At 44.8% G+C, this 20,393-nt stretch overlaps 1 protein-coding gene and 1 non-coding gene across 2 annotated transcripts in view; both read left to right on the forward strand.

Annotated features, from left to right (window-relative positions):
- Positions 1–649, forward strand: part of GNAT3 (G protein subunit alpha transducin 3) — a 33,312-nt gene extending 32,663 nt beyond the window's left edge. Inside the window, exon 8 of the mRNA XM_006117150.3 lies at positions 376–649. Within this exon, the coding sequence (XP_006117212.1) occupies positions 376–566 (191 nt within the window). The 3' untranslated portion in view covers positions 567–649. The remainder of the gene's footprint in view (positions 1–375) is intronic.
- Positions 650–19,933: 19,284 nt separating this feature from the next.
- LOC112544814 (U1 spliceosomal RNA) lies at positions 19,934–20,092 on the forward strand. The gene has a single exon (XR_003088147.2). It is a non-coding gene; the product is annotated as a U1 spliceosomal RNA (small nuclear RNA).
- The last annotated feature ends 301 nt before the right edge of the window (positions 20,093–20,393 follow it).

The following is a 20,393-nucleotide window of genomic DNA, read 5'->3' on the forward strand; positions in this document are numbered from 1 at the left end:
CTAGTCAATTTTGAAAATTGAGGCCTATGTGGTTTTTTTCTATTTCTCCACTTCCCCCCGCTTTTTTACTCCTTCCTTTTCTCACCTTCCTTTCTGCCAGTCCTTTCTTTTCTATTTTCCTTTGTTCCATTCTATTTTCATCCAATTATTTTCTCATCTCTTCCTGTTTCTGCTACTTACTAATTTCCCCTTTTTGACAAGTCTTAAACCAGGCCAATTATTTACATGTTGAGATATGAATTTTGGTTCTGACCTTAGTTTCAGAATTTTAAAGCATGAGTACCTCAAGTTATTTACCTGACAAAATTGTTTCCTATCAGCCTGTGTGAAGACTTCGGTGAAAAATGTTTGTCATCTGCTCTTGTCTCCAACTAGGACTAAACACATTTGAAGATGCAGGAAATTACATCAAGCAGCAGTTTCTAGACTTGAATTTAAGGAAGGAAGACAAGGAGATATATTCTCATATGACCTGCGCCACAGACACCCAAAACATCAAGTTTGTTTTCAATGCAGTAACAGACATAATAATCAAAGAAAACCTGAAAGACTGTGGGCTCTTCTAATATCTGTTCCCTGAACCGGAATCCTTTCTTTCTTCCTCTGCCTCTCTCTTTTTTTCCCCTCTTTATCCTGCATATTGATTGTAGTAGAAAAATGAGAGAAAAGAGAACATTCTATCAGCTAGGCTTAGGTCAGATGCAACTTTATACGTTGGATGTAGTTTGCATTTTAGGGGGGCGAAATGTGTAAGGAGTGTGCCACTAAAATCAATATGAGTGAAAGGTGATCAGCACTTCTTAGGATAAGTCCATGAATACTATAGTTGAAGGGGGGGGGGGGGGGGGGAGAAATGGTGGAAAGTGAAAGACAATATCCAGGAACGTTCATGTTGGATTTTTTAAGGCTTTAGAAAAACAATATTAAAAAATAACTCCAAATATTATCCAACCATTTCAGTTCAGTGTTCTTCTTGTTTAATGTTACATTGATGGTTTGAAATTATGCTGCATGAATTCAACAATTTTGTGCAAATATAGACTAAGGTGCCCCCTGCCCCCTATCCCCCAACCCCCCGGAGGAATTTTGATTGTTGTGTTTAGTTGGCTTATGACATAGCAATGCAAATCAGATTTCTCAATATTATTTGTGCTAAATTGATTACAGAATATATATGCCTACATATAAATACATATATATCAATTCATTCAAGAACTATATATAGAATTTGAAAAAAAAATCAATTTTGGAAGAAGCATGAGGCATCCATTTTGGGATATGGGATAAAGCAGAATTAAAGATATACCTTACAGTACATCCCTTCTTTGATGTGAGTTTAGGGCTCTGAAACCACTTATCTCTGGTCATAGTGTGATAGCTGCCATCTTGGATGATTGAAAGATCTGTATATGCACAGAAAAGTAAGGGATACAAAGAACAGTCTATAAATATATGAAAGGCAAACAGCAAAGACTGAAAGGATTCAAAGGTAGGATTAGTGGAATAAAATTAAGAAAGATAAATTTTAGTTCTTGTTTCAGGAAGATCTTCTAGACAATGACACCCATTAGACTGTATATAGCTGCTCACAGAACTTTTAAAACTAAATTGAGCAGAACACTAGAAAATAGAGTGTAGCAGAGAGTCCTTCATTATACAAGATGACCAAATAGAGTAGGGTGTGCCATCCCTAATCTCTGTGTTTCTGTTATCTTCTAAATTGCAAGCCTTTTACTTAAGTAATTCATCATTTGTATTTTAGTAACTTGTATTCAACATCAAGGTCTTGAGATGACTTTAAGCCAACCAATTATGTTTAAAATGAACTCTGTTAAGAGTGGCAGCATCAACATTAATTTCTGAGTGCCATTATGGAATAATGCAAAGCAAAACCTTTTTTTAATTGCAAAATCCTTGTGTTATTTATGATATTGTCCACACCACTTTGAGCAAGAACATGAGCAAAAAAATAGACTTTATACTGTGCCCAGAAGGTCAACAAATGCAAATTGCACATTAGAGGGGTTTATGTTGCATTCTTTGAAACATTTGGCTGGTCTCAGAAACAGGATTCTAGGCTGCAAGATCCATTGCTGTGATCCAGAATGGCAATTTCTTTGTTTTTAAAACTGAGCTCTTATAAGCTAACAATAAGAAAGAGCTCCCCAGTTGAAAGCCCAACTCCAAAAATGTGCTAATCCTTCAAAAGTGCAAAGTGAATGACTTTTAAGAGAATCACCTCTTCTGATCTCAGCTGTCAGAGATGCAATGTTTATTATAGCAAGAACGTAGGTCATGCTTATAAAATGACCAGGTTTTGCTTTGGGATTATTTGCATGCAAAGCCTGATCTTTTCCCAAATATTTGCAAACTTGGTCAGAGGCAAATTTACCACCGAATACAGCTCTTCATGGCAAAATGATCTATTTCTGCCATCTAAGCAAACTCAACAACTTTCTTAATATCACCCTAAGAAGAAATTCATGATGGGCCCAGTCCTCTGAGGTGCTGAGAGCTAGACACTCCCTTTGAAATCAACATTCACAGTAGAAAGAGTTTGTTGCTATAAAGTAGAGATACTTTCAGGCCTATAGATTATACATCTATTCCTGCACAGTGATCTTTTTAGGAATAGAGAGCATGGTAATAAAAATGAACTACTAATTCCTGATTTCTCAGTTGCTTTCCTTGCTTAAAAAACATAATTGATGTCATTGATTATTTTGTAATTCATAATACTTCTTGAACCAGTGCACAAACCCAGCAAATGCGCTGTATCAAATGATAACTACCAAAATTTACAGACTGGCACATCATGGTTCTGACAGCTGCCTATAGAACTTTTTTCAGAAGTCCTGATTTTAAAAAACTACACCTAAAATTCTAATTTAGAATAGCAGCAATTATATGATTAGTAAAGTAAAGAAAGGCCCCCGGGATCCCTTTCAAGTCTCATGAAAATAAATGACCATTAAAAGTTTCTACAATGTGCTTGAGATACTGTAGTAAGATTTTTAGAGAAACCACTTCCATATATTCATTTCATTTTGCAGTGAAATGATGAAGCAGGATCATTTAAAGGCAAAACACTAAAGCTCTACATGCTTTATCTGTATTTGATTCTCAGCTGAATAATTAGCCTCTAAATCTCTCCCAGATAGTGAGCAAACAATAAAGTATACAGCCACTTGGGGGCATGTTGACACCATTTTTGTCCTTTCAAAATATATAGCATAATTTCATGGCTTAACTTCAGTATCAGTTCTGTGCTTCAGTATCAGTTCTGTGTGTGTAATGGAACAATAAATAAAAATGGATTAGACATCATTCCTCCTAGACACATAGTTCATGCTCCCAATCCAATAATATTCAATGCCATTCAAGCAATACCATAATATAATTTAGATATTTTGTATGCACATGCATGCACACAGTGGCTAAACATTGCTGACTAGAGACTCTCCCAAATTACTGTCTATGAGAATGGATAAAATTGAATTGTGATAGAGATTATATTTATCATTAAATCTTCCATCAAGTAAATGTTATTTACAGGAAATCATTGAAATCCAAACTGCCATCCTTTGTCTGACTTCAGTACGTTATTATACAAGGGACTGATCTCGCTCACACTAACTCCCAGGAGGATAGAGCAAGCCTTTACACTTTAAATACTCTGTCTTCATCTTATACAGAATCTTTCATCCATGAATTTCAAAGAACTTTACAAATAAAAATATTATGTCTTGTTGAGTGACAAATGAGGTCCACTCCAATTGGGATTTAGTTTCTTGGAGCCTTTATTTTGTATGATTTAAGACAATGTTATTACCACCTGTCATTTACGTGGAAAAAATAAGACAATAAAAGTGATTGATTAAATTACCTCTCTTGGGAACAGGGCAACTTTTTCTAAATGTCCGGTTTCTGCTATGTGCTGCCCATATTTTCTCCGCTTCCCTATTACCTGTATTTTTACTTCAGTTCTAGGCAGAATGTTACCTCATCTGTGTACCTATTCATTCTAAGCCCTTGAATAAATATTTTATGAATAAAATACAATAATTTACTAACATAATACATTTTGCTTAGCCTATCAAAAACGTATCTGTTTACTTGTATCATTTGTTTTCCACGGTTAGTCCCACTGGCTCCCTCCAGTTGCTAGAATTGATCTATTTTTCCACCCTTAGGTTTTTGCTGGTCAACTGGTCTTGGAGTGCACCTGAAGCTAACAGTTCTTTCCTGACACTCTGATTCACCCTGCTATTTACACAGACCAAAGTTTTCAAAGTAAGACACATAAACCAGGTTTCATGGTTTATACAACTCTGAAGCTGTTTCAGCTAAGTTCTGGAATGCTGTATCAGCAGAGATACTTAATAAGAAAAACATGCTTTTTGGTTTTTGACATATATATAGGAAATTATATATATATATATATAGGAAATTATATATATATATATATATATATATATATATATATATATATATATATATATATATATATATATATATATATATAGTCATTTCTTTTCCTTAACACACTATTTCACAACAATCTATTGTACAGTAGCAAAAACTGATGCATGGACCGATGAAATGACTAGGCCAAGGTCAAAGAACAGGCCAGTGGCAGAGTTGAGAACAGAAGACAGGTCTCCTGACTGGAGGCTAGTGTCAAAGCTACTAACTTAGGGGTGGACAAATACTGGCCCTTAGGCCAGATCCATGCCGCCTGGGCTAGCTCCTAACAGGTCCCCACCACTATAGTTACCTGTACTGGCAATCATAGCTTCCCTCGGCTGCGGATCACTGTTCCCACCTATTGGGAGCTGCGGGAAGCAGTGTCCCAATCCACACTGCTCCCCACCACTCTCACTGGCCAGGAATGATGACCATGTTATTTCCCACCCTTGCACTAAATCATGCTACTGCTATAGTAGCAAGACTTGTTGACCACTGAAATTCAAACAAAAATGATTTGCTGATTGATTATTTTGCTCCTGACAGAATGTTCATTTGTATTTCATTTTCATGTGAGGGTATGTCCACACAGCAAAGTTATTTTGAAATAACAGCCGTTATTTCGAAATAATTTTCCTAGCGTCTACACAAGCCAACTGCTATTTCGAAATTAATTCAAAATAGCGGCAGGCTTATTTAGAAAATGGTTAAACCTCATTCGATGAGGAATAGCACCAATTTCGAAACTGTTATTTCGAAATAAGTGCTGTGTGGATGCTTATTTTAAAATAGGGGGCCTCCAGCCCTTCCCAGGTTGCCCTGCTGGCCACCCTGGCCACAAGATAACTTCTGACCTGATGCCCTGCTCGAAACAGTTCTGGCTGGCCTTAAATGCGAGTTAACATCCAATCAGTGTGGATGTGCTATTCTGAAATAGCAAAAAGCTATTTCGAAATGCATTTTGTGTGTAAACACGTTATTTCAAAATAAAATATTTCAAAATATCTCTGTAGTATAGACATACCCTGAGAGAATTTAAAGAAAAGAAGTGGCGATAGTCTCTAGCTCTAATGTCTGCATTCTTTCATGTTGTCACCTCCCTTTGCCCCCTTCACAAGTAAATGGGAAAATAAATCAGGACTGCACATTTGCTTAGTTGATTATTACTGTTATTATTAGACCAAAACAAGATTGGTCAGGTAATAGACCTTATTTGAGCAACTTCTATTGGTGAAAAAGACGATCTTTCAAGCTACACCATCTTAAAGAATAGCTCTGTGTATTGGAAAGCTTAGCCAGGTCTGCCGTAGCAGGTTGCACAGGAAGGTACCAAGTGGCAAGTGATAGCCACTGCTGACCTGACTAAGTGTTGAAGTAGATGTTGAAAGTGTGTCTCTGTTACCCACAGAAGTTGAGCCAATAGATGAGATTACCCCCACTCACTTTGTTTCTCTCATATCCTGGGACCCAGATGGATACAACGGCACGGCACACGTTATTAAATGGAGGGGTCTTTTAAACCCAGATGTAGAACAAGTTTGATTTTCAATCATGTTTGTGTCGCAAGCAGGCCTGCTGATGGGGAGGAAGGGGGCGGTTGCCCCGGCTCCCATCATTCAAAGGAGCTAGGAGCTCCCGGCCTCTGCTCCTGCTATTGCAGCCTCGCGACAGCCAGAGCCCTGGGGCCTTTTACATTGCAGCCAGAGCTCATGCTATATACTCCATGCAGCTCAGAGGGCTGGGGAGGGCGTGTCACAGTCCAGATGGTGCAGAGAGCTCTGCAGGCCTGCCCCTTCAGCCCAAGGCAACACACATTCTGGGGACTCAGAGCCAGGACCCCCACATACCTTGCCCAGACAGAAGCACAGCAAAATAGCAGAAGTGTGCAAAACAAAAGGAATAAAAAAGAAAACACTATTTCACTCTGCCAGGATAGAAAGAGCCTTTGATTGCACCTTTTAGATGAAATACAATATGCAGTGATGTCTTATTTGACTGTGTTCACATAATTACAAACGATGGGTTAGGATTTTCAAATACCTAGGAATCTGGTGACTTTGGGAGCATTCAATGGAAGCAGAGTTAGGGCAAAGCTAATCATTCGTGGTCCCCTCTAGTAAGCTGTCAGCAGGTGCAGGAGACTCAAAGGCCTCAGTGAACCTCTACTGACTCAGCTCTCAAAGTGGGTGTCACCCTTATAAACCTATAAAAGCCGCTGTGATGTTGAAACAGGCACTCAGATGAGCTACCCCGACTTGTTTGTAAGTCAGTGTCCAAGGCTGTCAAATCTTTTGAGGCAGAAATGGACATTTACACCATTTTTACTTGCTGGATAAAACTGGAAATCCAGGTCAAAGTCTTTGTAAAGAATTACTGAGTCATGCATTGCATGGTTCGCATTTTGTGGTGTTTCCGTATCAGTGTACAGAGTATGTAAAGTTGATGGGCCAGATGCTGCACCCCATTGCTACATTATGAACATGAAAATGCAGGACTGTACATTAAGCCTCAAACTAGGTAACAGAGGTTTTAGACTCTTTTTACTAAAGGGTATGGATACACTAGCCACCCTAGTTCAAACTAGGGTGGCTAATGTAGTCATTCAAACTTGCAAATGAAGCCCGGGATTTAACTATCCCGGGCTTCATTTGCATGTTCCCGGGTGCCGCCATTTTTACCTGCCCGCAGCTACACGCGGCATGGGCTAGGTAGTTCGAATTAACACTCTTAATTCAAACTGCCGTTACTCCTCCTGCAATGAGGAGTAACAGTAGTTCGAATTAAGAGTGCTAATTCGAACTACCTAGTCCATGCCGCGTGTAGCCGCAGGCAGGTAGTTCGAGCTACCGGGCATTTAAAAATGGCAGCGCCCGGGAACATACAAATGAAGCCCGGGATATTTAAATCCCGGGCTTCATTTGCAAGTTCGAATGACTACATTAGCCACCCTAGTTCGAACTAGGGCGGCTAGTGTAGCCATATCCAAAGAGACTAAAGAAACCGTTAAGATCCTACTTTTTATATCTGATGTGGATTAAAAGATATGATCTATCACTTACCTGCTTTTGTCTTTCATAAAATATAAAGGTACGTGTGAAATTTCTGTGCATGAGATTTTGTGATCACCGAACAATGATAAATGACACAATGGCACAAAAGACCTATTTATTCATTGATTTGTATTTCACATAGGTATTTCCTAGCCCTCATCCTTTCTTTTCTCCCTTCTTTTGCTTTTCTTTTACTTCCCTCATCTTCCTCCATTCCCATTCACTTTGCATCAGGCAACCGTCCTCCCACATGAGAAGGCCAGGAGCAGCCCCCTTCTGATCTGAAAGAGCAATTACTAGAGCAGAAGCAGCAAGCTATTCCTCTTGTCTCTGACACTTCCTGGTTGAAAGATGCTTCTGAGAAAGAAATAAGCTGCCCTATGGTTCACATCAGTATGCAGTACTGCATCTCACAAGATGGCATATTTCCTCATAAATAACCTTCCACCACTGTGTCAGGGAAACCCGAGTGTGTTTAATCATGTGAGCAGTCCCTGAAGTGAAGGAACTACATGTGCTCAAGTGCATTGCTGGATCAGGGCCAAAGTGGTCAGAGAGGTCACTAGAAAAAGACACAAACAACATTTTCATCCTCTGAGATTACACATAGTTTTTCCTACCATGCTTCTAGCCTAAGAGCAAATAATTGATGTTAAGTCTCAAATATGGAGCCTCAAAAGTTCACGTTCCCTCTAGACCTCTCAGTCAGCCACTCTTCACTAAAAATAAATTCTTCATCTACTAAATTGAAGACTGCAGTCTATTCTCCCATCCATGGGGACCTATAACTCTTATTACTGTCAATAAAGATTGCACATGCCCATGGAGAGGAAAATAAACCCCTACCGATTTAAATCAGCTACATTCATTACATATCCTAAAGCCATTTGTAGGGTACCGTTGCTCATAAGCTTTAAGTAAATATAGCCCCAACTCTGAAAGGAAGGGAGATGCAGTTGCTGCAGGAAGGGCCTGCCCATGAATCAAATGGATTTTGAGGCTGAGATAATGAATATCACAAAAGCCTCTTTATTCTTGGCACAATCCAGAGTCCATTAGAAAAAAAACTTAAATATTAGAAAGCATTTAAGCATGCTCATCTGGCCAAGCACTTAGCTTTTGATTGCGTTTGAATGGCGGGGGAGAGGGTATAAATGCTGTCTATATCAACACAGAGAGCACTATATGCAGTGGACAACTGATTACTCACTGCATGGGCAGCAACCAGGTAAGGGAACCTCCAAAGACTTGGCATGACACTACGTGATGCTACCCGATGGCTCTCTTTGCACCCATAGGGTGTACAGCTAGTGACAACACTGTAACCTCTGGTTAACACTCTGCTGTTGGCATAGAGAAGAGAAACAGCAGCTACAGTTGCTTTTGTAGTGTATGTAGAAGTGGCTGTACTAATGGTTCACGGTCTAGGGGAGTAGAAGAATCCCTCATCCCCACCAACTTTATGTACAAGGAATGTTTAGTCAGGCTTTGCACCGCCCTCCAGAATTCCACCCTTTTTGCCTTGCTCTGACATGATAATGGGTTTTCCTATTTTTTTTACTTAGTAGGTGTGTCTAAATTACATGGCTCCATTGATGTAGCCATGTGGATTAGGCTGATCGGCAGAGGGAAATGAAGCCGCGATTTAAATAATCGTGGCTTCATTTAAATTTAAATGAAGCTGATGATCAGCTGTTTGTCGGCAGATTGGGGCAGTTTGGACGCGCCGCTGTCGACAAGGAAGCCTTTGTCAACCGGAGCAGGTATGCCTCGTGAAAGGTTTACCTCTGCCGCTCGACAAAAGCTTCCTTGTTGACAGCGGCGCTTCCAGACTGCCCCGATCTGCCGACAAACAGCTGATCATCAGCTTCATTTAAATTTAAATGAAGCCGCGATTATTTAAATCGCAGCTTCATTTCCCTCTGCCAATCAGCCTAATCTACATGGCTCCATCAATGGAGCCATATAGTTTAGACACACCCAGTATGATGCAAAATAATTTCCATAATGCATTTCTAAGATGTGCTAAGGCAGTCAAGAACTGAGGCACTTCTTCCGAATCACCATTAACATATCTAATGGGATGGAACAAGAATCAGAGCTAGAACACCACATCTGCTGTGCAGATCAGTTGGATCTTGAGTGCCTGTCCTTATGGCTTTAGTTCACCACGTGGCACCTGCTTGCTGATGCATATATGAGGGTCAGCTCCAGCCTCACTGATGCTTCATGCAGCCCCACTGTATGTGAAATTGTAAGGACCTCAGGGGTGGCGAGCTGCATGGGTCCCTGGTGCCTGTGCTCTACCAATATGAGAGCACAGGGGCACAGCTCCACCAAAGTTCAGGGCTGGATCTCCCCTGGCCATGCCTACCACTCCTACGTGCTTACCCAGCATGTCTCCTGGCCCCGCCTGCCACCCCAGGCGAATGAAAAGGGCCTCAGGCCCCCACCACTACCACTAGCAGTGCAGCAGATCTTCCATATCCAGAAGTGGCTGCTCGCACCTCGCTGCAGCCCCTGAGCTTGGGGGGCAGGATATGTCTCAGTGCACTGCCCCCACCCTGAGCACTCCTGCAGTCAATGGGAGCTGTGTGGTGGTGCCTACAGGTAGTGGCACTTGGCAGCCCCTTAACCCCCTTGCCTAGGAGCCAGTGCCAGTCACTTACAGAACTGGCAGGTAAGTCCCAGGTAAGCACCACACCTCTCATCCCCTCCTACTCCCCCTCCCAGCCTAGAGCCTGCACCCCACCTCCAAACTCCATCCCAGAGCTAAACTCTTCACCCCTCCAGCCCTCCTGCACTCAAACTTCCTCCTAGAGCCTTCAACCTGCACTCCCCTTCTGTACCTCAGTCCTCTGCCCCTGCCCAGAACCTGCAACCAGCTCCTAAACTTCATTCCAGAGCTTCGGGCAAACCAGGGGTGGACTTGTACCCAGTCTGGGCATCACCAATATTACTATAAAACCACCATGCCTGATGGGCGGTACATCACAGATAATCCATCTGTCTGAGGAATAGGAGGCCTTACAACTCGCCTTAGCATTCAAATTGTTCTATTCTTGGTGGTATCATTAATCCTCAAGAGGTTAGAACATCTTCCCAGGTGAGAAGGGTTTTAAATAGGGCCCTACCAAATTCATGGCCATGAAAAACACATCGTGAACCCATGAAATCTGATCCTACTATACAACTATCACAGGGGAAACCAGCATTTCTCAAATTGGGGGTCCTGATCCAAAAGAGAGTTTCAGGGGGTTGCAAGATTATTTTAGGATGTTTGCAGTATTGCCAGCCTTACTTCTGGGCTGCTGCAGAACTGAGTGGCCAGAGAGCGGCAACTGCTGGCTAGGTGCCCAGCACCCTGCCAGCTACAGTGCAGAAGTAAGGGTGGCAATACCACACCATGCCACCCTCACTTCTGCACTTCTGCCTTCAGAGCTGGGTGGCCAGAGAGTGTCAGCTGCTGATTGAAGGCCCAGCACTGAAGGCAGCCAAGAAGAGGTAAGGGTGGCAATATCATACCATGCTTCTGCACTGCTGCTTGCTACCTTAAGAACTGGGATCCTAGGTAGCAGCCAGCCCTCTCCTACTACCCAGCTCTGAAAGTAGCACCATCAGCAGCAGTAGCACAGAGATATGGAAAGCCGTACTATACCACACACACACACACACACACACACACACACACCTCTCCCTTCACCCTTCACTCCCGCTATCAGTACTCTGAAGTTGTATCTCAGCTACGGGAGTGGAGTCTAGTGGACTACAGCAGGGGGTAGAAAATCTGGGTATAGAACATCAGTATAGCCAAATAGGGACAGACCAAAGGTCCATCTAGGTCATTATCTTGTCTTCTGACAGCTGCAAATGCCAGATGCTTTAGAAGGAATGAACACAACAGGCACTCACTGGCTACATCTACATGGCAGCACTATTTTGGGATATTGGAAGTATCCCACAGTAGCTATTCCACATCTTTTTGTGCATCCCCATTATTTTGAAATATAACGGGCTCACTATTCCGACGTCCCTGTAAACCTCGTTCCATGAGAAGTAAGGGACGTTTTGGAATAGTGATTTATTTCCAAATAAGTGCTGTGTCGACAGTGCCAAATTTCAAAACAAGCTATTTTGAAAATGACTCGAAATAAGCTATGCAATCTGCGTAGCTCAAATTGTGTAGCTTATTTTGAGCTCCAGGTGCAGTGTAGATGCACCCACTGAGTGATTCATCCCATCACCCATTCCTAGCTTCTGGCAAACAGAGGTGATGAATATGCATAGTGTTGGATCTCTGCCCACACTGGCTAATAGCCATAGAGGGACCTGTTCTCCATGAATTTATCTCATTCTTTTTTGAACCCTGTTATAATCTTGGCCTGCACAACATCCTCTGGCTGAGTTCCACAGGGTGACTGTGAAGAAATGCTTTCTTTTGTTTATTTTAAATCAGCTGCCTATTAATTTCATTGAGTGACTTCTAGTTCTTTTGTTATTTGAAGGAGTAAATAACACTTCCTTTTTCAATTTTTCCACATCATTCATGATTTTATAGACCTCTGTCATATCTCTCCCTTAATCATCTCTTTTCCAAACCGAAATGTCCTAGTCTTTTTAATCTCTCCTCATATGGAATGTATTCAGTACGCTTAATACTTTCTGTTGCCCTTCTGTGTACCTTTTCCAAATTCAATATGTCTGTTTTTGAGATGGTGTGATCAAATCTGCCCACAGTAGTCAATATGTGGGTGTACCATGAATTTATATACAGGCAATATGATATTTTCTGTTTTATTATCTATCCCTTTTCTAATGAGTCCCAATATTCTGTTAGGATTTTTTGATTATCACTGGATATAGAGTATATATTTTCAGACAACTATCCACATTGACTTCAAGATCTCTTTATTGGTGGTCTCAACTAATTTAGATCTCTTAAGAGAGAGAGAGAGAGAGAGAAAGAGAGAGAGAGAGAGAGAGGGAGTGTGTGTGTGTGTGTGTGTGTGTGTGATTATATTTTGCCAAGTGCATTACTCTGCATCTCTGCATTTATCAACATTGAATTTCATCTGCTATTTTGTTGCTCAGATACCCAGTTCTGTGAAATGCTTTTTTTAACTCTTCCCAGACTGCTTTGGATTTAACAATCTTGAATTAATTTTATATCATCTGCAAATTTTGCCATATCACTGTATACTCTTTTTTTTCCAAATCATTTATGAATGTGTTGAACAACACTGGACCCAGTACAGACCTCTGGGGGACACCACTAATTACTTCTCTCTAAGGGTGAAAGTAACTTAACTTTCTTACAGGTACTCTGCTATCACAATACCTTTACTTCTCACTGCTCTCACCATTTATTCCCACCCTTTCTTTCCTATCTTTTGACTGGAGCACCTGACAATGTTTTCTGGATCATCTAATGATCCTTAGTTTGCTTGAATGACAAGCATTCTGTTATCTTATTCACCCTGCTCCTGTTTAGAAACAAACTCCTTGATGCAAAGAATATGTTGCTCCTAGCTTCCAAATTCATCACATATCACACCCAGGATGTGTTGCAGGTAAGGATTCTATCTGGGACTAGGGTGACTAGACCTCTGGCACAAAAATATGTGGCCGGGGGGGGGGGGGGGTTACAAATCCTCCAGCCCTGCCTAAATGGCACTCCTGTAACATATTCATAAATGATCTGGAGAAAGAGGTAATCAGTGAGGAGGCAAAATTTGCAGATGATACAAAATTGCTCAAAACAGTAAAGTCTGCAGCAGATTATGAAGTGCTTCAAAAGGATCTCACAAAACTGGGAGAGTGGGCAACAAAATGGCAGATGACATTCAATGTTGTTACATGCAAATTAATGAATTTTGGAAAGCACCCTCCCAACTATGTATGTAAAATGATGGGGTCCAAATTAGCTGCTATTAAGAGAGAGATCTTGGAGTCAGTCTCTGAAAACATCCACTCCGTGTGCAAAGGCAGTTAAAAAGCAAACAGAATGTTGGGACTCATTAAGAAAGGGATACATCAGAACACAGAAAATATTGTATTGCCTTTCTATAAATCCGTGGTACCCCGCATCTTGAATACTGTAGGCAGATGTGGTCACCTCATCTCAAAAAAGATATATTGAAATTGGAAAAGATTCATAACAGAGCAACAAAAACAATTGGAGAATGGAACAACTGCCATATAAGGAGAGATTAATAAAACTGGGACTTTTCAGCTCGGAAAAAAGCTGACTAAGGGGGAATATGATAGCAATCTATAAAATCATAAGTGGTGTAGAGAAAGTAAATAAGAAAAAGTTATTTACTCCTTCCCATAACACAAGAACTAGGGGGTCACCACATGAAATTAATAGACAACCGATTCAAAACAAAAAAGGAACATTTCTTCATACAACGTACAGTCAATCTGTGGAACTCCCTGACAGAGGATGTTGTGAAGGCCAGGACTTCAAGATTCAAAAAGGAACTAGATATTTGCATGCAGAATATGTCTATCAGTGTCTCTTAGCTAGGATGGGCCGGGATGGTGTCTCTAACTTCTATTTGCCAGAAGTTGGGAATGAGTGACGGGATGGATCACTTGAGGATTACCTGTTCCATTCATTCCCTCTGAGCATTGTCCACTGTCAGCAGACAGGATACTGGGCTAAATGGACCTTTGGTCTGACCTAGTATGGCTGTTCTTATGTTGCAAAGTAAGTTTCAAAGGAAAGCTTGGATATGTGACCTGAGTATAATCCAGGATGGGCAATAATTTTTCAGGAGAGGCCACTCCAAGAATGTGGTAAGTGGTCAAGGGCCACACTTTTCTATGATATTAATAGAAGGGGAGCATGGTCTGGGATTGAGCTTGGGTGCAAAAAGGAACTCAGGATAGGGCACTGGGGTGCAGGAGGGGATCTGGGGGTGAGGGGGTTGGATGAAGGATGGGATTGTTATGGAGGTTGGGCATTGGGGTACAGGAGGGGATGCAAGCTCTTGGATGGGGGTGGGTGCAGGAAAGGATTATGACCGAGGGAGACATGTAGGAGGAGGTGCAGGATCTGGGAGGGAGTTGTAACCTGTGGCACAGGTGCAGGATGGGGTGCAGCGGTTTGGATTGTGATCTAGGGTAGGAGGGTACGTCTACACTACAGCGCTAGTTCGAACTAACTTAGTTCGAATTAGTTAATTCGAACTAAGCTAGTTCGAACTAACGCATCTAGAACTAAAAACTAGTTCGAACTAGCGTTTTGCTAATTCGAACTAGCAAGTCCACATTGAGTGGACTCTGAACAGGGCTTAAGGATGGCCGGAAGCAGTGCTGGCAGGGCATCAGAGGAGGACTTAGAGCGTGGAGATGCTGTCTCAGGCTAGCCGAGGGCTGCGCTTAAAGGGTCCCGACCCCCACCCCGGACAGACAGTTCTCAGGGGTGCCCCGCTTACAAACCAGTCCTGGCTTGGAGTGCCCGAAGTACCCACACTGGGCACATCACACCACTCGGCCATCAGACCGGCTGCACTTGCCGCATGCTGCCATCTGGGGAGAGGGGACAATCGGGGGGCTGCAGGAGAGCTTCCACCCCCAGAACCCGCAGAGCCAGCCCAGTCCTCCCCATCGGGGGCTCGTGCCCCATTCCTCCCTCACCTCCTTCCACTTACCCTTCCCTAGCCCCCCTTCTTATTGATGTACAAAATAAAGGACACATGTGTTCAAAAATAGAAACTCTGTTTATTTAACAAAACTCGGGGAAACTGGGAAAAGGAGGTGGGAGAGGGGAAGAGAGAGGCTGGGAGAGGGGAGGGGGAAAACTGGGAGGAGGGAGCTGAAAGGGGGAAGCAAGGGAAAGGAGGGGGTGGGGAAACTGAAGGATCAGGGGTGGGGGTCTCGCCGGGCCGACCGCCTCCCAGTACAGCGAGGGAGGGGGCCTCGGCGTCCCCGGGGCGATGGGGTGGAGGGTGCGGAGGTTGAGGTGGGGGGTGTGGACATTGAGGAAGAGGTTGTGGGGGTTGAGGAGGGAGAGGTGGGAGGGGGAGCAGGAGTGGGAGGAGGGACAGCAGTTGGGGGGACAGCTGGTGCAGGATCAGCACGGGGCACCATGCTCTGCAGCAGGAGCTGCAGGTTGGTGCTCAGCCCTCGGACCTCAGACAGCAGCTCGTGGCGGACCTGCAGGTCTTCCTGCATCCATGACCGCAGTGTGCGGTGCACGGCTTGCAGGGCCCCAAGGTGCTGGTCCCAGTATTCCTGCTCCGTGCTGGCAGTCCGGAGCAGGCCGCGGGTGCGGGAGCATGTCCCAGGCGGGGTGGTGCGCCCTGCACGAGCAGCTGGTGCAGCTGTAGAGAAAGAAGAGAAGGGGTCAGTTCTCCCTGGGGACGCAGAGGATGATGCCCAGCCCCCTCCCCAACTCCGCAACGTGAGGGTGACCATGTCCTGCACCGTCACAGCCGCTGTGCTTGTACAGAGGCCATGGTCAGGATGTCTGGCTCTCCCCGGGACTGGAAGCTGCCCCAAGACCGCACCCATGTCCCTGTGCCATGTATAGTGTGGCCGGGGCGGTGGGGGGAAAGGGGAGATGTCCCCTGCCTCCGTGTAGAGGGGACATGTGAAGGGAAATCATCCTGCTGGGTCCTGCCCCGGGGTCGGGAGCATGTCACGTCTCTTTGCACAAGCATGTGCCTATTGGGCAATGGCCCCTGGGTGTCACGCAGCTGGAGCCACCTGCCCAAGGGTGGCATGGCACGTGCTCGCACGTGTACAGGTGTCTGCGTGATCCGTGGAAGGCATGGCCCACGCGCGCGGTCCCTGGTCTCCCTGCCACCTCCCCCCCCGAACTACTTACTTCAAACTACTTACCCGGTACGGTCTCCCTGGACGACCCTGCCGACTCCGGTGCTGGGACATCCTGCGGTGGCCCCTCCGGTGTGCCCGGGTCAGGGCCCTCCAGTCCCGGCTCGCTGTCCCCCAGGCTGGCACGGACCGCCCTGCCCCCCAAGAGTCGGTTGAGGGCAGAGAAGTAGGGGCAGGTGGCAGCCCCTGCTGTGGCGCCACCCCTGGTGGCCCTGGCGTACGCCTGGCGCAGCTTTTTAATTTTAATGCGCACCTGCTCCTGGGTGCGCCTGTGTCCCCTGGTGGCCATGGCGGCTGCTATGCGCCCATAGACGGCCGCATTCCTCTTCCTAGTGCGGAGATCATGGACGTTGGGGGCCTGCCCCCAAACCTCAATGAGGTCCATGACCTCCGCACTAGTCCAGGAGGCCGCGCGCCGTCTACGGCCCCTGGCTGGCCCCTGGGTGCTGGGGGACTGGGCAGGGGACATGTCACTCCCACTGGCTGCCTGGCTCATGGTGGGGCCACTGGTTCGGGGCAGAGACTCCTGGCAGGGCTGGCTGACTCCAGTGCCGTCTGGCCAGAGTCTACCCCTTTAAGGGCCCGGGGCTGGGGGAGAGGAGAAGAGTTTTCCTGGTTGTGCCCAGAGAGGCCACCAGGGGGAACCTGGGAAGGGCTAGCCTCCCACTAGTTCGAACTAAAGGGCTACACAGCCCTTAGTTCGAACTAGCTAGTTCGAACTAGGCGTTAGTCCTCGTAAAATGAGGTTTACCTAGTTCGAACTAAGCGCTCCGTTAGTTCGAATTAAGTTCGAACTAACGGAGCGCTAGTGTAGCGCATAGGAAAGTTAGTTCGAACTAACGTCCGTTAGTTCGAACTAACTTTCTAGTGTAGACATACCCAGAGGGAGTTGTGACCTGGGTTAGGGAATTGGAATGAAGGAGGCAGTGGGGTTCCAGGTGTAGGCTCTTGCCAGGAGGCATTTGCCCAAGACAGCCCCTTTCCAGTAGCTCCCTACCAGCCACTACCCCACATGTCGCTCATAAAGGCCAGCGGCTGGAGCCAGCATGTGCGTCTCTGCACAGAACATGCCCTGGGAGGAGGGGCCGGTTGCACATGCCCACACGCATGGCCCAAGTAGTTCCCATTAGCAAGTTTTCAGCAAATGGGAGCTGCAAGAATTGTGCAGGGCAGGCAATATGCGGAGAGCTCCAACCTCCCAAGGGGTGCGTGCCATGCAGAGATGCACATGCTGGCCCCAGCAGCTGGCCTCTTTGAGTGGTGTGTGGGGCCGCAGCAGGCAGGGAGCCTATCCAAGGGTCCTGCTTTCGCTCTGGACTTTGGCAACCCAGAGATTGTGGCGGGCCAGACCCAAATGTATGGTGGACCAAATGTGGCCTACGGGCTGTTTTTTGCTCACCTCTGCCTGGTATAACTGAAATAGTGATAACTGTCTGAATCTGAAAACAACCCGAAACTACAGCTCAGAGAGAAATAGTCATCCCCTTGCATGTCAGGTAAGTGTAACTCCCAAACCCACTGCTCTGGAGGGCCCTGCCAACATCACCCCAGAATAAATTCATCCATTCCAAGGCCAGCAGGGACCATGGTGATTACCCTGTATAAAACAGGCCACAGACTGTCCCCAGAATGATCCAAGAGCAGATCTTTGAGAAAAAACACCCAACCTTGATTTACAAATTGTCAGTGATGGAAAATACTCTTGCAACTCTTGATAAATTGTTTTAATGGTTAATTACTCTCACTGTTTAAAATGTAGAGAGCTCTATACAGACATTTGTGCAGAGGTCTGTATGTGCAGCAGCCAGAGGCGGATGCGCAGGATTACCACACTTGTAGAAGAGGATTCACCCTCAGCAGATACACCCCTTCTCACACACCTCACCACTTTCACCAGTGTCTCTACAGGAGCCAGGGGACCCCAGCTGCCACACTTGCTGTTCCTAAGAAGAGAAAATACTGCTGCCATTCTTCAGGCAAGGTGTTAACAGACCATGTGCCACAGTCTGTTAAGCTCCCCTGCCACTTTTACTCCTCTAGGTAGAGGACAGGACCACATGCAAAGGGGAGGGGCTGCATTGTGATGTGCTTAAGTCCGTTCTGATCTCAATGAATTCAATGGGAGTTGTGTGTACACACTGCTTTCAAGATCCAGCCCTTATTTCGGACTTGATATCAGAGCTGACCAAAAAAATCTGCATCAGAACCATTTTCCATTGGCAAATGCAATTCCTCCAAAATAGAAACACTTCACAAAACTGTTTGGATTTCATCAAAACTTTTGTTTCAGAGATAAAAAGCAGGGAGCGGAGCTTTGACAATTTTTCTTTTAGAAATGATTGTTTTGAAAAATTATAGTTTGTGTTATAATTAAAAAAAAGTTTAAAAAGAAAAAAAAACATTTGGATCCACCTCCAAGCAACTTTTTCTTCCGAATTTTGTTCCAAATCAAAACCAAAACAAATGTTGAAATCTCACAATCCTCCATGAATGGGAATTGCCATTCTGGACACAGCTGGAGTTAGCTGTATGTATCTCTTCTTTGTTTACGTCTGCATGGCAAGTAGCAGCAAGTGTCAGAGCCTGGCTATACAGACCCAGATTTGGGCTCATGCTATGGCACTCAGGGTATGTCTACACTGCACACTTATTTTGAAATAGCACAGCTATGCTACAGGGAAACCTCAACATTAGTCTGAGGCAGGCTCCCCTAATGTGGATGCCCTACCTCGATGTAGAGCCCCAGGAAGCACTAGGGAGTAATTACTTTGAATGGCCCCGGAAAGTAGTTATTTTGAAATAGCTGCAGTGGAGTGCCCACACTACAGCTATTTTGAAATTGCTGTTTTGGAATAGGTGTTATTCCTCACAGAATGAGGTTTATTGGAGTCCGAATAAGCCATCCATTATTTCAAATTTATTTTGAAATAACAGAATTGCTACGTAAAGACTCGCATTGTTATTTCAGAATAACAGCCATTATTCCGAAATAACGCCGCTGTATAGACGCACCCTAAAACAACCGGGTACACATTCAAGGTCAGTCTGTGAAGCTCCCCTCTCCCCCTTCTCTAGCCTTCTGAGACTGAATGTCTCTGCCAATCTGAATGTCTACAGCTAATTTTCTCACTGTAGCACAAGCCCTGTGACCCCAAATCTGAAGATCCACACACTGAGACTCATTGCTGCAGGTTTCTGCTTGCCATGCAGATGAACCCTATCTCAGCCTGCATGTGGGAGACACAACATACTTTGGGAGCAGCAGCCTTAAATGCCTGAATAGCTTTGACAAGACATCCAGCGATGCACAGTGGTTCTCACACCCAGGGGCAGATATAGGGCAGGGCGAACGGGGCGGCCGCCCCGGGCCCCGCGCCTCAAAAAGCCCCACGCATGCGCCATGGCAAAGGGGGGCCCCGCAAAATTATGCTGCCCGGGGCCCCGCAAAACAGTCATCTGCCCCTGCTCACACCACACTTCATCCAAAACCCAGACACTGCATGAGCTGAACACTCTTAATTCCAGTGAGATACTCAACAGGATTTGAGGGCTCTCAACACCATGTGGGGGGTGCACTATCAGAGGAGATACCATGGTCATGAAAATGGTTTTCCCAGGGTGAGGCTCATCCATTGCACGGTGGGTGTGCTGACCCCTGCAATTTCCCCAAACGTAGGAAACTCAGCTGCATAATTTGTGGTAGTGAGGGACAGTGTTCGTGCTTTCCGCTGAGGAAAAAAATCCTCGCAGGATCAGGCTCCAGTACTTTCCACCTTGGGGATGTTTTATTTGTTTGTCTGTCTTTGTGAGTTTACATTATTAATTTTTCCCAATGAGCCTGTAAATATTTGTTGCCAATACAGTCTGATATTTACCTGTTGAGAACATTATTTCTTCCACTCAGAAAGGCCCTGTTTATACAAAGAAAAAATCTCCCTTCGTTGCAAATCTCCTAGTTCAAAAAAGGTCCCAGATAATGCCTGAACTAGGAGGTTTGCAGGTTGGAACTAGTGCAACAAAACCCCCGGCTGA

This window comes from Pelodiscus sinensis, chromosome 1, assembly GCF_049634645.1.
Source record: "Pelodiscus sinensis isolate JC-2024 chromosome 1, ASM4963464v1, whole genome shotgun sequence".
NCBI classification, from domain to species: domain Eukaryota; kingdom Metazoa; phylum Chordata; order Testudines; family Trionychidae; genus Pelodiscus; species Pelodiscus sinensis.